Source organism: Sus scrofa, unplaced genomic scaffold (genome assembly GCF_000003025.6).
Source record: "Sus scrofa isolate TJ Tabasco breed Duroc unplaced genomic scaffold, Sscrofa11.1 Contig209, whole genome shotgun sequence".
NCBI lineage: Eukaryota > Metazoa > Chordata > Mammalia > Artiodactyla > Suidae > Sus > Sus scrofa.
Window position 1 is genome coordinate 1 of NW_018085016.1, and position 20,792 is coordinate 20,792.

General features: G+C 37.4%; 1 protein-coding gene across 1 annotated transcript; it reads left to right on the forward strand.

The window, feature by feature from the left end:
* The first annotated feature begins 17,750 nt into the window (after nt 1-17,750).
* Nucleotides 17,751-19,169, forward strand: LOC110258451 (putative olfactory receptor 2B8). Its single transcript, XM_021081703.1, has one exon. The coding sequence runs from the start codon at nt 17,892-17,894 to the stop codon at nt 18,828-18,830; it is 939 nt and encodes a 312-aa protein (XP_020937362.1). The 5' UTR covers nt 17,751-17,891; the 3' UTR covers nt 18,831-19,169.
* Nucleotides 19,170-20,792: the final 1,623 nt, after the last annotated feature.

The window sequence follows — 20,792 nt, forward strand, 5'->3', positions numbered from 1 at the left end:
ATAAATGGGAAACACTCTTTGCCTTTTGTGACTTATTTCCATAGGTATAATATCTCCATGTTAGTCTATGTTGTTGTAAAGGCAAAATTACAATTTTTTTATGGCTTAGTATATTCATTGTATATGTTTACATATACACCAAATCCACATCTTTTTTATCCGTTATCTGTTGATGGACATTTAGATTGCTTCATATCTTGATTATTATAAATAATGTTTTTATGTTGGTATTTTACTTTTTTTTCCCAATACCTTCTTGTTATTATACTTGTTAAAATTATCATTTTTTATATGATCATTATATTCTGTTTTCCTTGGATAAGTTAACATTTTATTTTTTGCCTTCATTCTTGTGAATACATCTTTATTAGGTCACTAAAAAATTTGTAATCAGGTCATTTTGGATTATTGTGTTATATTTGGTTTGTGTTCATGAGACTGAATCATGTATTTTAATATAATCTGTCACTGGACATCTTTTTATTAATTATTTTTTTGTGGCCACAACCCTGACATATGGAAGTTCCCTGGGCAGAGGCTAGGCAATGCAGATCTGTTAACTTACTAAACGTGGCTGGGGATTAGCACGTGCCTCCACAGTGACCCAAGCCACTGCAGTCAATTATTCAACCAGCTGGCCACAGCAGGAACTCCTCCCTGGACATTTAGACTGTCTCTTATACTTTTATTTTTCTCATAGTTTTATAATTCTGGTTAGGAAATTTTGGACGTAAGATTGTGAGTACTACTTAACAACAAATCAAAGGAAGTATAAAATATTATGAAATAGCACGTTCTTATGTCTCATGAACTGTCTCTCAGTTTTATATATTCGTTTTGATTGATGATAGGTGTTATGATGGGAAAAGAGTGAATTTTGATATCAAAGAGACCTGATTTGTGTTCAAATAGTTAGGAGTTTAATAATCTTTTGGTAAGCTATTTAATCATGTTAATGTACTTGTTCATTTGTGAAAGGGAAATTAATACATTTTGCAAAAATTTTGGAAATAGTTGAGATTATGCATGTAAATGTTTTAGGACATATCAAACACTCAGGAATACCAGTTATATTGATGTTGTTAACTGTAAGTAGCAGATCAGTCCAGGTCCAGACACTTGGATGTTTTATTTTACAAGCATTAATGTGGAAAAAATTTACTAATTAAAAATCGTTTTTGCAGGGTTTGTGAACTAGTACTCTTGCATAGAGCTGTTAGGTGACCGAGTGTAAAGCTATATGAATTTAATTAATGCCTACATATGAAGTACTACATTTCTGTTATGCTTGCTTTTATAGTTTATATTTTTGGTTGTTTGCTTTCCTTGCAACTGAATTATGGGTCAAGGAGGATGTTTATGTCAGTGATGGAAGACTACTTCCAGTGGCCTCTCTACCACTACGTGTCTTTGATTTTGACCTTTACTTTTCCCTTATTCAGCTTTTGTTAACATTTATTTTATGCCAAGTTTGTACCAATTTCTTTCACACATCAATGGGTCTACACCCACACCCAAACCCGACTCAGATTTCAAATGTCTTGGAAGAATTACAAATTTACTGTATGTCTAACAATTTGACCATGATAGAACTGAACTATTTGTCTTCTAATGACACTTGAGTCAGTGTGTGACCGTGTTTATGCAAATACTAAGTCACTGGATAAAACTGGTAATGAAATAAGCTTAGAGGTGGCAGTGTGTTTGCTTTAGTATAACTAATGCTTCAGGATTGCTCCCAGAAAGGTACCTATGTAAAAATAACCCAAGGTAGGATTCCAGTCGTGGCTCCGTGGTGACAAACCCGACTAATATCCATGGGTATGTGGGTTCGATCCCTGACCTTGCTCAGTGGGTTAAGGATCTGGTGTTGCCACAAGCTGCGGTGTAGGTCCACCGATGTGGGTCGGATCTGGCGTTGTGTGGCTGTGGCGTAGGCCAGCAGCTACAGCTCCAATTTGACCCCTAGCCTGGGAACTTCCATATGCTGTGGGTGCGGCCATAAAAACAAAAAAATAAATAAAATAAAATTAACAAAGGTAATGGAAGTTCTTAGATTTTTATAATATCCAAATATCCTTATGCCTTTCCTTGTATGACTTTTATTTTTGTGTTCTATCTTTGCCCTGTCATTGCACTGACAAGGTATCTGTTATTATCTCTATGTATTTATCAATTTAATTGTTTATCATAAGGAGTGATGTAAAACATTACACTTTGTAATAGGTTGCACAATTGGACAACTTTGAAAATGTCTATGTTGATCAGAATGTTGCTAGTGAATAATCCTACCTACTTTGGGAATTGCGGTCGCTCTAGTTGTTGGTAACATGTGAAGTGAAATCAACAGAAAGAAGAGGTAAGTGTTGCTCCTTGGATTTTGGACAACTGAGTATGCACAGCCAGTGAATTTTTGGAGTCCTTGTTAAATTGGGAGAGTAATTTTGGTTATCTTGAGGGCAATAGTTAAAACACTCTAATGGAATGGTAATATTTTCAGGCTTACCCTGAGGATTTAACTGCTTTACTCCCGTCCAGAAAGCCCAAGGTAGCATTCCACAAATATATTAGGAGAGAAGATTCGGGCAGTTCTGCTAAAATGTTTCTGTGTAGCCCTCTTAGTGATATGTTGAAAGTAATTTAATCCTTTGTATAGGTACATTCTAGGCCATAAATCCTATTACCGTAATGCATTTTAGAGATTTTCTTGTGTTCAGTTACATGTGGATGTTTGTGCAAATTCCCATTGTGTAGGGATTATGAGATACCTATTTAAGATACCTATTAAGGGCTCTCTCCCCTTGTCCGAGCTGTTTTTCTTACTCTTTCTGATCAGTCTCCTATTTCTCCTTATTCCCAGTTTCTCTAAAGAGTACATATATTCTTAGAGTACTTTTAAGTCCTATTAAACTCGATCTGAAGCAGTCCTTTTATACGTATGATCGATGCAAAAACCATTGTTGATTTTTCGTATATAAAATATCAATGTTTTTGTGATAACGTACAACTAAATTGGGATAAGATTGTCATCCCAATAAGCACATCCTTTTTTTTCAAATATCTGCTTATACTTTCCCATGGTCTTGTCTTTTAACGAGATAGGTTCACTTCCTCCCATACCCCCACCCTTTTTCAAGGTACCCTTTCAAAATAACTAAATGCTTTTTCTGTTAGGAACCATGTGCTAACACAGGATGGAACAGAGAAATGGAAGTTTTTTCACTGGATTTTCTGCTGGGTTTCTCTGACAGGCCTAACTGAGCAGGTCCTCTTGTGGTTCTTTTGATCTTCTACGTCTTCACTTTGCTAGCAAACACAGCTATCATTGCATTGTCCCATGCGGACCAATTTCACAGCCCTATGTACTTTTTCCTCTCCAACCTAAGCTTTGTGGACCTGGCTATACTACCAGCATTGTCCCCCAGCTCCTGGTTAATCTCAGAGATCAGACAAATCCATCTCCTTTGTGTTGTGTGGTTCAGCTCTACATCTCTTTGGGGTTGGGAGGTACAGAATGCATCCTCCTAGGAGTTATGGCACTTGACCGCTATGCAGCTGTTTGCAGCCCCTTCACTACACAGTAATCATGCACCCCTGTCTCTGTCCCTGATGCTTGTGCTTCATGGGATCACTGGTTTTGCCAACTCCGTATTGCAGACAGTGCTCATCTTCCTTTTTACCACTCTGTGGGAGAATGAATTAGACCATTCTTTTGTGAGGTCCTTCCTTTGTCAAGCTTGCCTGTGTTGACACACTGTGAAATGAGTCTGAGATCTTCTTTGTCAGTGTCATCATTCTTTTTATACCTGTTGCAGTAATCATGTTCTCCTACAGTCAGATTGTGAGGGCTGTCTTAAGAATAAGTCTTCTGCAGGGCAGAGAAAAGCATTTGGGACTGTGGATCCCACCTGACAGTGGTCTCCTTGTTCTATGGCTCAGCCCTCTATGCATATCTTCATCCAGCAGCCAATGACTCCCAGGATCAGGGCAAGTCATCTCTCTCTTCTACACCATCATTACCCCATGATCAATCCCTGATATATACACTGCGCAACAAGGAAGTGAAGGGGAGCAATGAGGAGGGGTGCTTTGGAACGATTCTTGCCTCTAAGATGATGGGTTGAGGAACACAATTTATGGAGCATTTTGAATGTCAGCACTCTAGATATTTGTGTCCCCCATGTTTCATCTAAAATTTCCCTGGGACTCTGAAGGGAATTTCTTTACCTCAGTTCTCTTTCAAAGTGATTGTTGACCATCTGAGTTCATGGCTTCATTCCAATTCCCAGAGATGCTGATTCACTTCCCCCTCCAACATCTGATTTATATTTACTCTTATTTTTATTGTTATTATTATTGTTGATATTATTTTGGCCACACTGGCTGTATGTGGAAGTTCCTGAACATGGATCAGTTTGAGCCACAGCCATGATGAAGCCAAATCCTAAACCATTAGGTCACCAGCGAACTAATTTTATTATTATCATTATGTTGATTTTTATTATATGTTTTACAGTTTCTGTCAATGTCAGCAAGTGACCCAGTTATACGTATGCATTGTTTTTTCATATTATCTTATGTTATGTTCTTTCACAAGTGATTGGTTACAGTTACCAGTGCTATGCAGCAGGACTCATGGTTATCACCACATGGCAATAGCTTGTATTTACCCTCGAATCCCAGTCTCCACTCCTCCCCCTACCCCTTGGCACCAGAAATCTGCTCTCCTTATCTCTGAGTCGTTTCTGTTCTGTAGATAGGTTATCTGTGCTGTATATCAGTTTCCACATATAAGTCATATATATGTATTTTCTTTTTCTTTCTGCTTGACTAGTAGGAATCTCTAGTTGCATGCATGTTGCTGCATATGTATTATTTTGTTTTTTTTTAAGGCTGAGTAGTATTTCCATTTGTAAACGTACCACATTTTTTTAATCCATTTGTCTGTCAATGGACATTTAGGTTGTTTCCATATCTTTGCTAATGTGAATAGTGCTGCCGTGAACATAGGGTGCATGGTATCTCTCTGAATGAAAGTTTTCTCTGTATATATGCCCAGGAGTGGATTTCTGGATCATATGGTATGCCTATATTTAGTTCTCAGTGATATCATCATACTGTTTTCCATAGCGGTTGTAGCAATTTACATTTCCACCAATAGTGTAGGAGGGTTCCTTTTCTCCACACCCTCTCCAGCATTTGTTATTTGTGGACTTTTTTTTCTGCTTTTTTTTTTAGGACTGCACCTGTGAGGCATATAGAAGTTCCCAGGCTAGGGGGTCGAATTGGAGCTACAGCTGCCAGCCTGTGCCACAGCCACAGCAATGTGGGATCTGAGCTGCATCTGCAACAGCTCATGGCAATTCCAGATCCCTGACCCACTGAGCCGAGGCCATGGGATCAAACTCCTGTCTTCATGGATATTAATCAGATTCATTTTCCATGAGTTATAATGGGAAGTCCATTTTGTAGATTATTCTGATATTTTACCATGTGAGTTACTTCCTTAATTGATTTGATTTCTTATAATTAGTATGTTGCGATTTTCATGTCCTGTTGGCCATATTCTTTGGCAATGTATATAATCTTCTGCCTTTTTCATTGATTTTTGTTTTTTTTGCCATTGTTGTATGTTTTTTGTATATTTGGAGACTAAGCCTGTTGTTGCTGTTTGAAACTTTTTCTCCATTCTATAGGTTGTCTTTTTGTCTTTTTTTTTTATGGTTTCCTTTGCTTTGCAAAGCTTGTCAGTTTGATTAGTCTATTGGTTTATTTTTGTTTTTATTTCTCTGCCATGGGAGACTGATCTAAGGAACATTTGTATGGTTGATGTCAGAGAATGTTTTGCCTGTGTTCTCTTCTAAGAGTTTTGTGGTGTCTTGTCTTACATTTAAGTCTGTAAGCCATTTTTTTTTTGTGCATGTGTGAGGATGTGTTCTGGTTTCATTGATTTACATGTGGTGTTGTCAGTTTCCCAGAACCACTTGCTGAAAAGACTGTCTCTTCCTCATTTTATATTCTTGCCTCCTTGCTTGAAGATTAATTGACCATAGGTGTCCAGGTTTATTTCTGGGTTCTCTATTCTGTTCCATTGGTCTGTATGTCTATTTTTGTACCGGTACCACACTGTCTTGATTACTGTAGTTTTGTAATATGTCTGAAGTCTGGGAGAATTATTCCTCCTGCATGGTTTTTGTTCCTCAGGATTGCTCTGGCAATTCTGGGTCTTTTATGGTTCCATGTACACTTTTGGGTTGTTTGTTCTAGTTCTGTGAAAAGTGTCCTGGGTAATTTGATAGGGATCACATTGAATCTGTAGATTGCTTTTGGTAGTGTGGCCATTTTTACGATATTAATTCTTCCAATCCAGGAGCATGGAATATCTTTCCATTTCTTTGAATCCTCTTTAATTTCCTTGATTAATGTTTTATAGTTCTCATATAAGCTTTCACTCCTTGGTCAGGTTATTCTAGGAATTTAATTTTTTGGGTTGATTTTAAAAGTATTTATTTTTATATTCTTTTTCTAATATTCATTGTTAGTATTAGAAATGTAACTGATTTCTGAATGTTAGTCTTGTATCTCCACTTTGCAGAATTTGTCATTCTGCAAATAGTTCAAGAAGTTTTTCTATGGATTCCTTAGGGTTCTCTCTATATATCATGTCATCTGCATAGAGTGACAATTTTACCTCTTGTCTTCCAATTTGGATCCATTTTATTTCGTTTGTTTGGCTGATTGCTGTGGCTGGGACTTCCAATACTATGTTGAATAAAAGTGGTGAGAGTGGGCATCGTTGTCTTAGTCAGATTTTAGCGTGAAAGATTTGAGCTTTTCTCTGTTGAGTATTATATTGGCTGTGGGTTTGTCGAAAATGGCTTTTATTATCTTAAGCTATATTCCCTCTCTACCCATTTTGGTTAGATTTTTTTTATCATTAATGGATACTGGATTTTGTCCAATGCTTTTTCTGCAGCTGTTGAGATGATCATGTGGTTTTTGACTTTTTTTTTTAATGTGCTGTATGATGCTGATTGATCTCTGTATGTTGAGCCATCCTTGTGAACTTGGGATGACTCCCACTTGTTTGTGGTGTATGATCTTTTTTATATTTTGTTGTATCTGTCTTGTTGGCTAAAATTTTGTTGAGGATTTTTGCATTGTAATCATCAAAGCTTTTGGCCTATAATTTTCTTTTTTGGTAGTATCTTTGTCTGGTTTTGTTATTAGGATGATGATGGCTTCATAGATAGTCTTTGGGAGTGTTCCTTCTTGTTCACCCCTGTGGAAAACTTAAGAAGTATGAGTTTAAGTTCTTCTTGAACATTGGTAGAATTTGCCTGTGAAACTGTCTGGTCCTGGACTTTGTTTATAGGAGTGGATTTAATTTTTTTTATTACATATTCAATTTCATTTCTAGTGATCAGTCTGTTCAAATGATCTATTTCTTCTTGATTCAGTTTTGATGGGCTGTATGTCTCTAGAAATTGTCCATTTCTTGTAGGTTGTCAAATTGGTAGACATAGAACTGCTCATAGTATTCTTATGTTTTTTGTTAGTTAGTTTGTTGTTTGTTTATGTATACTGCAGTATCCATTGAGATTGTTCTCTTTTCGCTTCTTATTTTATTTGAATTCTCTCTCTCTTCTTTTTGGTGAGTCTGGCCAGAGGTTTGTCAATTTTGTTTACCCTTTCAAAGAATCAGTTCTTGGATTCATTGATTTTTTTCTATTGTTTTTGAATCTCCATTTATTGATTTGAGAGTGAGGCCCTTCAGTTGTTATACCTGTGGATTGGTGTCTGAAGGATCCTCAGCATTTGCAATGAGTAGGTTATTGGGGCTTCTCATGATTGATGGGATGTCACTGTCAGGTGTCAAAGCCTTTTCAGGAGCCCACTGCTGATTCTGTGCTAGCAAGTCACAAATAGTGTTTACCAAGTATTTTAAGACCCTATTTCAAATATTGAAGATGTAAAATATACCTGCAAGATTCTCTTTGGAAAGTTTCTTTATTAGTATATAGCAGTGACAACTCTTCTTGTTTTAATGTGCTTAGAGGGAGCATATAGGGCCACAATATGCTATTTTTAACATGAAATCAACCTCTCTATGGATTGACTCCCTGTCTTGAAGAGAGCCTCTTATATGCCCCAAAATTATTTCTCCTCATACTCCTTCACAGCATATTACATTATGGTTTGTATTTGGCTTGAAATGACATTTATGTTAATATGTTATTACATGCACAGATGTGTACATGCACAAGGCAGGTACTCTATTTGCAACCTTTCGTGGGTCAATGTTTTAGCTCTTTCTTGAAGATGACTAGTAGAAAAAAAATGTTTCCTTCAGTTCATGCGACTTAGAACTTACAGGAGTATAAATGGTGTAATTCCAGCATTCTCTGAGATGAGTACAAATAAACAAAAGTAAATGTGGCAACTATTTATTCCTGAAAGTCATAATAAAAGGAAAACGGATAGAATTTTGCTGCAGTAAAGAGTTCCGTGGAACAAATTATACTCCTTTTGCTCTTGTGGTAGATACACATAATTTCGAAGATTTACATGCACCATTCTTTCAGGCTCTGAATTGGACTTTGGATCAAGAGTGGTCTGTGCTTGCACATAGGCCAAACCTAGAGAATACTTTCATTTATTACACTATGTAGAGGGCTTTTGGTCTAAACAGTAGTAAAAATCTAGCCTTAGGAGAGGAGTAATAAGTAGACTGAAAGAAATGAATGATAAATCTTGTTCTTACTTATTGTTTCCCAGATTTACTGAGATTTCAATAACATGTAACATTGAGCAGGTTCAAAGAGCAGAAACTGATTTGACGTACCTATATGGTGCAAAATATTTACCACATAGTGTGTTGGATAACACTTCCACTATGTCAAATATTTACCCTTTTTTGTGGTGACAGCATTTAAGACATCTACTCTCTTAGCAACTTTCCAGTGTGTAATCTAGTATATTTAACTATAATCACCATACTGTACATTCAATCTCCAGAATTTATTCATTTTATAACTGGAAGTTTGTACCCTTTGCCCAGTATCTCCCTATTTCTCCCGCCATTCTTCTCTCTGTTTCTACAAGTTCAGGTTTTCTAGATTCCCCAGATATTTGAGATCATCATATAGTATTTGTCTTTCTCCTCGGACTTATTTCACTTAGCAAAATGCTCTCAGGGTCCATCTCTGTTATCACAAAGGGCTGTATTTCTTTGTTTCTCATGGTTGAATAGTATTCCTTTGGCTATGTTTGTATACCAAATCATCTTTATCTATTCATTTCTTTGAACACTTGAGTTGTTTCTGTATCTTGGCTATTGTGAAAACCACTGCCTTGAACCTCTTTGCTATAATGATTTCGTTTTTGGGGATAAGCCCTGAATTTGGTTTGCTGGGTAATATGGTAGTTCCTTTTATAAACTGTATGACAAATCTCTGTAATATTTTCCATAGTGGCTTACCAACTTACTTCCCATCGAGAGTGCACAGTGTTTCCCTTAGTTCACATTCTCACCAACAACTCTTCTTATCACTTGTTGATGGTAGCTATTTTTTTTCTCTCTTTCACTTTTATTGAGATATAATTGATATATAGCACTATATAAATTATAGCATAATGTTTTGACATAAATGCATCATTAAATGATTATCATAATAAATTTAGTATGTATCTATCATTTCATGTAGGTACAAAATTAAAGAAATAGATAACTTTTTTGTCCTTGTGGTGAGAATTCTTAGAATTTACTCTCTTAATAAATTTCATGCATGACATATAGCAGTATTAATTATATTTATCATGTTGTACATTATGCTAGTAGTTGTTTACAATCTTATAATTGGAAGTTTCTCCTTTTGACTGTCTTCATCCAATTTCCCATTCCTTCATCTCCTGTTTCTGGTAATCTCAAGTCTGATTTTTTTCTTTTTTCTTTTTTTGGTCTCTTTAGGTCTGCACCTGAGGCACATGGAGGTTTCTAGGCTAGGGGTGGATTTGGAGCTGTAGCTGCTGACCTACACCACAGCCACAGTAATGCCAGATCCAAGCTGTGTCTGTGACCTGTACCACAGCTTGTGGCAATGCCCGATCCTTAACCCACTGCGCAAGGCCAGGGTCAAACCTGCGTCCTCATGGATGCTAGTCAGATTTGTTTCTGTTGAGCCACGATGGGAACTCCTGATATTTTTCTATTAGTTTGTCTGTTTCTTTGTTTTTGACCTATAATTGACCTACAGAGTTGTGTTAGCTTCTGTTACACAACACAGTGATTTGTTATTTCTGTACTTCTCAATTGATCACAAAGGTATGTCCAGTGATGATGTCTCCACACAAAGATACAATTATCGACTGTATTCCCCATACTGTATCTTTTGTACTTGGGATTCCTTTGTTTTGCAGCCAGTAATTTGTTCTCTGTATTGTTGTGTTTGTTCATTTGTTTTGTTTTTAAGAGTCCACATGTAAGTGAAATCATCACTGTCTGACTTGTTTCACTTAGCATAGTACACTATATAGGTCCATTCATGTTGTCACAAATGACATGATTGCATCTTTTTTATGGCTGACATTCCATCGCTTGTATTATACCACTTCATCTTTATCCATTCATTTACTGCTGGGCACTTGGGTTGCTTGCAGATATCTTGGATATTGTTAATAATGCCACAGTGAACATAGGGTGCATATACCTTTTCTAATGACTGTTTTTGTTTTCTTCTAATAAATACCCAGGAGTGGAAATGCTGTATCATTTGATAATTCTCTTATAAAAATTTTCAGGAATTTCCTTTCCGTTTTCCATTGTGGCTGCATCCATTTACATTTCTGCCAGCTGTGTGTGAGGGTTCCCATCTCCACATCCTCTTCAACACTTGTTACTTGTTGTTTCTTCTTTTTCTTTTTTTTTTAAAGGGCTGTGGTGTATGGAAGTTCCCAGACTAGGGGATCGATTTGGAGCTGCAGCTGCAGCTGCAGACGTATGCCGCAACCACAGCAACACGGGATCCCCAAGTGGTGCAGCTTGTGGTGCAGTTGTGGCAATGCTAGATGATTAACACACTGAGCAAGGCTAGGGATTGAATGTGCATCCTCACAGACATTATATTGGGTTCTTAACCCGGTGAGCCACAATGGCATCTCCACCATTGTCCTTTGAAAATAGCCACTCTGATTGATGTGAGGCGTTGGTAGCATTTCTTCAGAAGTTTTGACTTTTTCTCCTATTTAGATAGAGGACAAGTAGTAAGGAAGAGATTCAGACAGCTGTGAATAATTCAGAGACCAGAAGTCACCTGCGCAATAATTTACAGAATGGTGCTAATTTAGACATTTCAGGTGAAAGGCTGTTCTCATTAATATAGCTCTACAGAGAGGTTCTTGTCCTGGAACCTGGTGGAGAAGTATATATGATCTATAACATGAGTATGACATTGTGCTATATGTTATTCCTTTTATCTTCTGGCTATCCTTCTCTTTCTCTGCTGTCTGTCTGTCTGTCTGTCTCTCTCTATAAAATACATCCATACAAATAAATATTCAACTTAAAGAATAATTAAAATTGAGTAGTTATGATTTCTGTACTCATAACTAAAACCTGGAAACTACCTCTGACAGCCTCTACCTAATTGTATCCCCTTTTCTCCCCATGGATTTTGCCTTTGTTATTATCAGCTTTTTGACGTTCTTTTTAGTTTTGGATATCACTTTTGACTATAATTATAGATGTAGCACCCCTATTTGCATTCATAAACAACACCTTGTTTTATCTGTTTTTGAACTTTTTGTAGGGGGGCTGATTATTTTGTGAATTTCATCTTTTGCTCAGCATTTTTGTGAGTGAGACATCCTCTTGATTTGTTTAGCTGTACTTTGTTCGTATTTGTTGTTGTGTAGTACTCTGTTGTATGAAGAGGCCAAAATGTACCCATTTTCCTCTTGATGGCATTTGGATTGTTTCCAGGTTTGGCTAACAATGTATCTATGAGCATTTTTATACATGTCTTTTGGGGCACATGACCAAGAACTACTTTAGAGCATATTGTACCTAGGAATGTAATTGCAGGAAGCATTCCTAGCTAACTGTCAAGCTGTTATCCAAAACAGATTTTACTAATTACTATTTGCAACAGGAAGACTGAACCGAGAAGAAAAGCATTAATAGCAGGTCTGTATTCTGTCCCCTCCCTGGGCAACTTAAGTTGTATTGGCCTTAGTTCAGCCTCCTTATAAATGTTATGATGTGATTTAACTGGTAGTGCGATCACTGAGAAAAGTTTAATCTAAGAATGTTTTCATCAAGAGATAGTGTAAGTCTCTAGGCAGACTATTATAGCAAAGGAATTAATGGATATATGGGAAATAGTTGTCTCTAGGATGTAAATACATCGTAGAAATTCTCTATGCTTGTCTCAGTAATGGCATATGGAAACCAAGATGCTTTAAACCTAAATGACTTTTTCTGATGTAGGTTGTACTGCTAGGTAGCAGTCATCCATTAACCGTGAAACAAAATGTGTTCCACTCTGGAAAAGGGATTTTGCTTTGTTTTTGAAATTGCATTTGATATTTGAGGCCACATCTTCCCCAAATCAGATGTTATTTATACCTGCCTATATATTGTCTGTATATTAAATAGAAGATAATTGATTTGAAATGAATTAATTGATCATCAAATTGACTTCTGTAGACACAAGTCCTTCAACTTCCCTCCATTTCTCTTTAGTAATTATTTAGAACTATCTTGGTAAAGCAAAATCATGTGAAACTTAGTGTACTGACTAGCTGAGTTCAGACAAACCATGTCAATTCTTTAAAAAATTAATACTTTTCTTTTTATTGTTTGAGTAAATAAATAAAACTTCAGGCATACACTGAACTGTTGCAGAGGGCTTGATTTTTTTTTTTCTTAGCCACACAAAAGTTTGTTAGTAAATGTGGTGGTTCCCCTCCATTATAATCACCATAGATACTAGAATCTGCCTCACTATTACTCTGTAATCCATCATAAAGTGCTTATGAATTGTATTAAGTGAAAACCCATTTGCATGTATACATTTGAATTTAAGTGATGGAATGAATTCTTATTTATTTTTTGTATTTTTGTGTAAAAATTTTTACTGTAATTTTGAAAAAAATTTTAAGTGTTGGAAGAACATCTAAGACATTCAGAGATGAGAGGTATGGTAATTGGGTAGGGGCTAGGGAATTATCTTTCTCTGTCAAATATATGAAAACATCAAAAAAGATTAGCTATCCTCTGGCATTCTTCTTTTGTAATCATTTTCCCTGAGGATTGGCATCTCTGGATAGCTCAGTGACCTCAGCTAATTAATAGGATAGGACATACATTCCCCAGATAGTTCAGTCAGGTTTGTTTTTTCTCTGTGCTATCCCAGGTGCTGCGATGATTTACACCACCTCCTCTTGTTGCCTGTATGTATAGATTTCTCTATCATATATGCTGGTCATTGTATTCAGGAAATAATACTGAGAATTCCAAGTTGGCTTCATCTTCCTACCACCTAGACGGAATGCAGCTCTTTCATACTATGTGAAGATTTAAAGTTATTATGAGAAGTAATCTTCTTGGAAAATTTAAGGACATTCCAGTGCTGGAGTAATTGAGCTTTACAGTCACTGCACGCAATCTGCTTCCTGATTGTACATATCCAATTCCAACTCGCAGTAGCGTATTAAAGGTGGTGTCTTGGAAATGAGGGAGGGAAAGAGCTTGGGACACACAGATAAGGTGAATGAAGGTGAGTGAAATGAAGCTTGATCTCTGTGTTGTTTTAGGGCTTGGCAAGTAAGTTGTTTCAGTTGCAGTTTTTCTTGAAACAAAAAGCTAAGTTGGTTTGCATATATGTCAGCTGACAAAGGAACAGCATGCAGAAATCCACCAAATAAGACTAAATTTAGTTGTTCAATTTAGAAGCCAACAGGGGTACATTTGCTACCACTCAGTATGTGCATATGGAAAGTGATTTAAATACAGCATATTTAACTCTAATAAAATATGCCATCCAGTAATGGGATAGCAGTGAATGTGTGAATGTAAAAGAATTAGACTATATGCTTCCATTCTTTTGCTTTGGGTGTATTCTCTCTGCAGAATTACACAGTATTTGTTCTCTGTGCTTAAGATGTATTGTCAGGAAAAAAAAAAAGTATTGTCAGTCTCTATAGTTTTTTAATGCTCATTTCCTCCCTGAAAGAGTTACAGAAATATCCAAATATGAATGGAATTGTCAGTATATAAGTTTGTAAGGTACAACAAGGAAGTTCCATTTTGTTTTGTGTATACATATATACACATTCTTTTTCTCATCCTATCTTCCCTCAGGTTCTGTCCCAAGAGATTGGATATAGTTCCCCTTGCTGTAGAGCAGGACCTCATCGCTTATGCATTCTAAATGTAATAGTTTGCATCTACTAACCCCAAACTCCTGGTCCATCTCACTCTCTTTCTCTTTAATTGAGTCCAAATACCAGTTTGAAGAGGAAAAAGATTGGAAGAGAAAAGGTGACTTGTTTGTGTAATTGCTGAATTGGGCAAATGACCATTTTTTTTGTGGTATTGCATGGAGGAGATGTGTAATGTACCCCATCCTTCCATCCTTGCACAGGCTTGTGAATGGACTCTTTGGTATGAACACTGTAGGTAACCCATTCACATCCTCTTTACTTGACTGGTGTACCCATGCATACCCAACTTCTTATGAGTATTGGCTCCTAGGTTCCCAGCCCTTCCCTTCTTCAGAGAATTTCTCTCAGCTGAAAGGTGCCACGTTGCCAGGGGTTCCTCTGAACCCTCGTGGATGCAGTCCACATCCAGCGATACGCTCACGGGATATATAAATGCTGCCTTTGCATCAAGGTGGAACTAAATCTGGTGTAATTTATTCTCCTCAGCTGTGCTGCCCAGTGGAGTAGTAACCAGGCCCAGGTAGCTATTTAACTTGAAATTAAGTAAAATGTAAAATTCTGTTCTTTAGTTTCCATGTTCCGTATGCTTAGGTTGGACCATGTAAGAGAGTGGTTATTGTATTAGACAGTGAAAACAGAATATTTCTATCACCACAGTTCCATTGGCGAATCCTGCTCCAGCTCCTTATGGGATCAGACTCATGTTATATTCCAGTTGAGTTCACATCCTTGCTTAGCACCTTTGTTCTACTCTGCTTCCTGCACTCTCTTTATTTTGAATATTCCCTCAAAAAACAGCATGCAGTGGAATTCCTGCTTCAGCCTCTTCTTCCTTAGAACCTGGCTGAAGCACTGTCCAAGTTCATCAGAACTGTCATTTCCAGTACAATTACAGATCCGCTTCTCCCTCATGACTAGCAATCCTCCATTGCTATCAGGTGCCAGTCTTAACATATCTGAGTTCTGCACAAACCTTTGAGACGGAAACAAGATGAGAGTAATAGTGATTAGTCATAGCCCCGAGGCTGTGGAAATTTTGCCAGCACCCTGCCAGGATTTTTTGAGAAGCTAGATTGGAGAGTTTGTATGTTAAATATATTGTGTATTGTATATTGTATGATTTAATAACTGAAAAAAGATATTATCTTTAGATATTGGTCTTTAAATTGTGTAGTTTGCATACTGAACATCTAGTTATATTGAAATATTGAATCTTGCAGTAAATCTTTTACAGTTGCATTATGTGTCAGTGTTGTACAATTGTTGTAATTGTAAACGGCTACTTATACCACCTAATGTGTGTCAGTACCAAGCGTTTAACATTTTTCATTTGATGAGTGCTGTGTTGAATATTATAGCAAAATTTCATTCTTGCAAGATGTCATGTTGTATTATAATCTTTTTTGATATTAGCTGTTACATAGAATGCCATATTTATTTATTTTTCAGAATCTATTTTTACATTACCTATTAAAAAGTTTTCCACACACACACACACACACACACACACACACACACACATGTATATTTCTTCCTTTTTATGGCCGTACCAGTGGCATATGGAAGTTCAGAGGCCAGGGATTGAATTGTAGCTGCAGCTGTGGCCTGTGTCACAGCATGGCAACACTGGATCTGAGCTGCGTCAGCAATTGACACTGCAGCTTGCACAATCCCGGATCCCTAACCCACTGAGAGAGGCCAGGGATTGAGCCCCCATCCTCACAGAGACCAAGGCAGGTCGTTAACCACTGAGCCACAGTGGCAGCTCCTGTCATTTATTTTTAAGTGATTATTTATCTTTTGTGTCCAAAGTAATAATTTATGTGTAATTTTTTATGACAAGATGTTTCCAATCATATCATATAATGATACTAACTGAGGGTATCAGTCTTATTCTTGTAACGAGGCTTAGTGTGTCTGATATTTTCAATCATTAATATTTACATAGCTTGTCTAATATGAATCAACTTTTATTACTGCATAGATTCATTTGACGTTTATCTAAACAAAGATGATGGCTCCCAATCAAATTATATAATTCTTTAGATTTTGTAGGAAGGAAATGAAATAACAGTTTAAATTAACTTTAATTTTAAAATATTCCTTGTATTGAAGACTGCCTTTTGTGGTGGTACAGAAAGCTTTAGGAGGGATGAATGCTGATAAGGAAAAGAGGAAGGGTAGAAAATCACCCATATCAATAGAATACTTTTTTTTTTTTTTTTTTCTTAGGGCTGCACCCACGTCATATGTCAGTTCCCAGGCTAGGGGTCAAATTGGAGTTACAGCTGCCGGCCTATAACACAGCCACAGCAACATGGGATCCAAGCTGTGTCTGCAACCTCCTTAACTCACTGAGTGAGGCCACTGAGTGAGGCCAGGGCTTGAACCTGCATCATCGTGAATACTAATCGGATTTGTTTCCGCTGTGCCACAATGGGAACTCCAGCAGAACATACTCTTGAGATCAATGGGATACTGCATCTTGCACCTAGAGATTGCCCGCATCCATATTACTAAATGATAACTATTTTTGTGAATTGTAAAGAGAAAGAAATTAAAAATTAGAAGATAGAATATAACTTCAGTATCCTAATTCCCTCCCAGTGTCCTCTCCAGAGTGGAAACAATTGTAATGCACAGAGAAAATCATATTCTTTACTGTTTATTGGGCATCTCCTTTGTCTGGTATTTTATTTTATCCTTCAGCGTAAGTCATATTCTTTTCTATATTTATCATATAAGTATCATCTCTAAAGCATCAAATTGTCTGTATAAATTCATATTTCCACTGTTTTATCTTTTATCAGCTGCTTTCTTGGTACTTAATGATATGATAATATTAAATATATCATGATTTTATTATAGTGGACCGTTATCATATAAGTGTTTTCTGTGGATTAGTTAGCATTTTATTTTTGTCCAACTTCATTTTGGTGAATGCTTCAGTAAAAAAAGAATTTGCCAGCAGGTCATTTCAGATGAAAGTATTATAGTTGTGTATGTGTTGTGTGTGTGCATGAGGCCGAAACATGCCTTGTTTTATTGCTCTTCTGAGTAAGTGTGGGTCAGAGGGATGTATTCTGTCATTGCACATTTAGATTGTTTCTCATACATTTATAGTTAATATTAAGAATTTTTCTTCTGTAGAGATAGATTGCCTTTTGTCTAATCTCTTTCTTATTTTTCAGGTTCCTCTCTCTGTTTTTCCTTCATCACCATTTTCTCTAAAATGTACATATACTCTTAAATTACTTTATATCCTATTAGATCCAATCTGAAGTGCACCTCTGATTAGAGCAAACACAGGTTTATTATTTGATTTTTTTCATATTAAATATCAATGACATTAAGTTTGTGATAATGTGGAACTAAATTGGTATAAAATATGTCAACTCCAATATGGCAAATGCTTGCTCATGACAGAAACCATATGCTAACACAGGATGGAACAGAGAAATGGAAGTTCTTTCACTGGGTTTATCCTGCTGGGTTTCTCTGACAGGCCTCAACTGGAGCAGGTCCTCTTTGTGGTTCTTTTGACCTTCTACATCTTCACTTTGTTGGGAAACACAACCATCATTGCATTGTCCCATGTGGACCCACATCTTCACACCCCTATGTACTTTTTCCTCTCTAACCTAAGCTTTCTGGACCTGTGCTATACTACCAGCATTGTTCCCCAGCTCTTGGTTAATCTCAGAGGATCAGACAAATCCATCTCCTTTGGTGGTTGTGTGGTTCAGCTGTGCCTTGCTCTAGGATTGGGAGGTGCAGAATGTATTCTCCTAGGAGTTATGGCACTTGACCGCTATGCAGCTGTTTGCAAGCCCCTTCACTACACAGTAATCATGCACCCCTGTCTCTGTGCCCTGATGGCTTGTGCTTCATGGATCACTGGTTTTGCCAACTCCGTATTGCAGACAGTGCTCATCTTCCTTTTACCACTTTGTGGGAGAAATGAATTAGACCACTTCTTTTGTGAGGTCCCTCCTTTGCTCAAGATTGCCTGTGTTGACACCACTGTGAATGAGTCTGAGATCTTCTTTGTCAGTGTCATCATTCTTCTTGTACCTGTTGCATTAATCACGTTCTCCTACAGTCAGATTGTGAGGGCCGTCTTAAGAATAAAGTCTTCTGCAGGGCAGAGAAAAGCATTTGGGACTTGTGGATCCCACCTGACAGTGGTCTCCTTGTTCTATGGCTCAGCCCTCTATGCATATCTTCATCCCAGCAGCAATGACTCCCAGGATCAGGGCAAGTTCATCTCTCTCTTCTACACCATCATTACCCCCATGATCAATCCCCTGATATATACATTGCGCAACAAGGAAGTGAAGGGAGCAATGAGGAGGGTGCTTTGGAAGGATTCTGTCTCCAGATGACGGGTTGAGGAAGACAATTTAATGAAAGGACTTTGATTGTCAGAGCTCTTTGGATGTATGTATGACCCACATGTCATCCAAAATATCCCTGGAAACTCTGAAGGGACTTTCTTTACTTCAGTTCTCTTTCAACAGTGAGTGTTCAAAATCTAAGTTCATGGCTTCATTCCAACATCCAGAAGTGCTGATTCTGTGTTTCATGAACATCTGGTTTATGTTTATTATTTTGAGAACTACACAGGTGTTTCTCATTTGCACGCCTATATAGGAACATCATTACATTTCTACTTGCAAAAAGACATGTGAGTAAATAACAGGAAGGCACAGCCAAAATAACAATACGCCACTGAAACACTGTAAGGACTACTAATATTTTCTAATATTTGCTAGAAGGATATCATTTATTCTTGCATATTGTTTTTCCTTTGGCCATGCCTTCATCATGTAGAAGTTCCAGGGCCAGGGATTAAACCGGCTCCACAGTGACAATGTGGGATCCTTAATCCACTGTGTCACAAGAGAACTTTCTATACTTCCATTGATCATGGCGTTATTACGAAGTAAATGGGTTGACTGTAGGAGAGATTTTTCACAGAAGTAGGTGGGGAAAATTGAGAAAAATAATTTAATCTCAAAGAAAACTCGTTACATTAATCCTGATAAAGCCATTCAGTTATTAGGCACAACAGTGATATCACCAGTGTGGTAGCCATATCATGTGGCATCGTTTCAGAGAAGGCTGTGCATAGGAAGCACTGGGTAAAAGGTGTGCTGCCCTGCTGCCAGTGCCAATAGTAGCCCTCATCTGGTAATAATAGCAGGGGGTGCTTGTGTATAAGTGTGTACGTTGCAGGAGAAACCCTACTATGAGTTATGGAGATTTTAAAATTTAAATTAGTGAGTTATGATCATGTGGTTTTTGACTTTTGTTAATGTGGTGTATGATGTTGATTGATTTGTGTATGTTGAACCATCCTTGTATACCTGGGATGAATCCTACCTGGTCGCGGTGTACGATCTTTTTTATATGTTGTTGGATTCAGATGGCTAAAATTTTGTTGAGAATTTTTGCGTCTATATTCATCAAAGATATTGGCCTATAGTTTTCTTATTTGGTGGTATCTTTGTCTGGTTTTGGAATTAGGGTGATGGAGGCATCATAGAATGTCTTTGGGAGTGTTCCTTCTTCAACCTATTGAAAAAGTTTACGGAGGATGGGTATAATTTCCTCTTTGTATGTTGGGTAGAATTCTCCTGTGAAGCCCTCTGGTCCTGGACTTTATTTGTAGGGAGTGTTTCTATGACATATTCAATTTCATTTCTAGTGATCGGTCTGTTCAGTTGATCTATTTCTTCTTCTTCTTCTTCTTTTTTTTTTTTTTTGGTCTTTTTGGCATTTCTTGGGCCGCTCCTGTGGCATATGGGGGTTCCCAGGCTAGGGGTCGAATTGGGTCTGTAGCTGCCGGCCTACACCAGAGCCACAGCAACGCGGGATCCAAGCCTCATCTGCGACCTACACCACAGCTCATGGCAATGCCGGATCCTTAACCCACTGAGCAAGGCCAGGGATCAAACCCGTAACCTCATGGTTCCTAGTCAGATTCATTAACCACTGAGCCATGACGGGAACTCCATCTCTATTTCTTCTTGATTCAGAAAACCACATGATCATCTCAATAGATGCAGAAAAAGCATTTGACAAAGTCCAACATCCATTCATGATCAAAACTCTTACCAAAGTGGGTAGAGAGGGAACATACCTTAACATAATCAAAGCCACTTATGACAAACCCACAGCACATATAATACTCAATGGAGAAAAGCTGAAAGCCTTCCCACTAAAATCTGGAACAAGACAAGGATGCCCACTCTCACCACTGTTATTCAATGTAGTACTGGAAGTCCTAGCCACAGCAATCAGACAAGCAAAAGAAATAAAAGGCATCCAAATAGGAAGAGAAG

Coding starts and splice junctions, on each gene's coding strand:
- LOC110258451 (XM_021081703.1), top strand. CDS start 17,892: ATGGAACAGAGAAATGGAAGTTCTTTCACTGGGTTTATCCTGCTGGGT.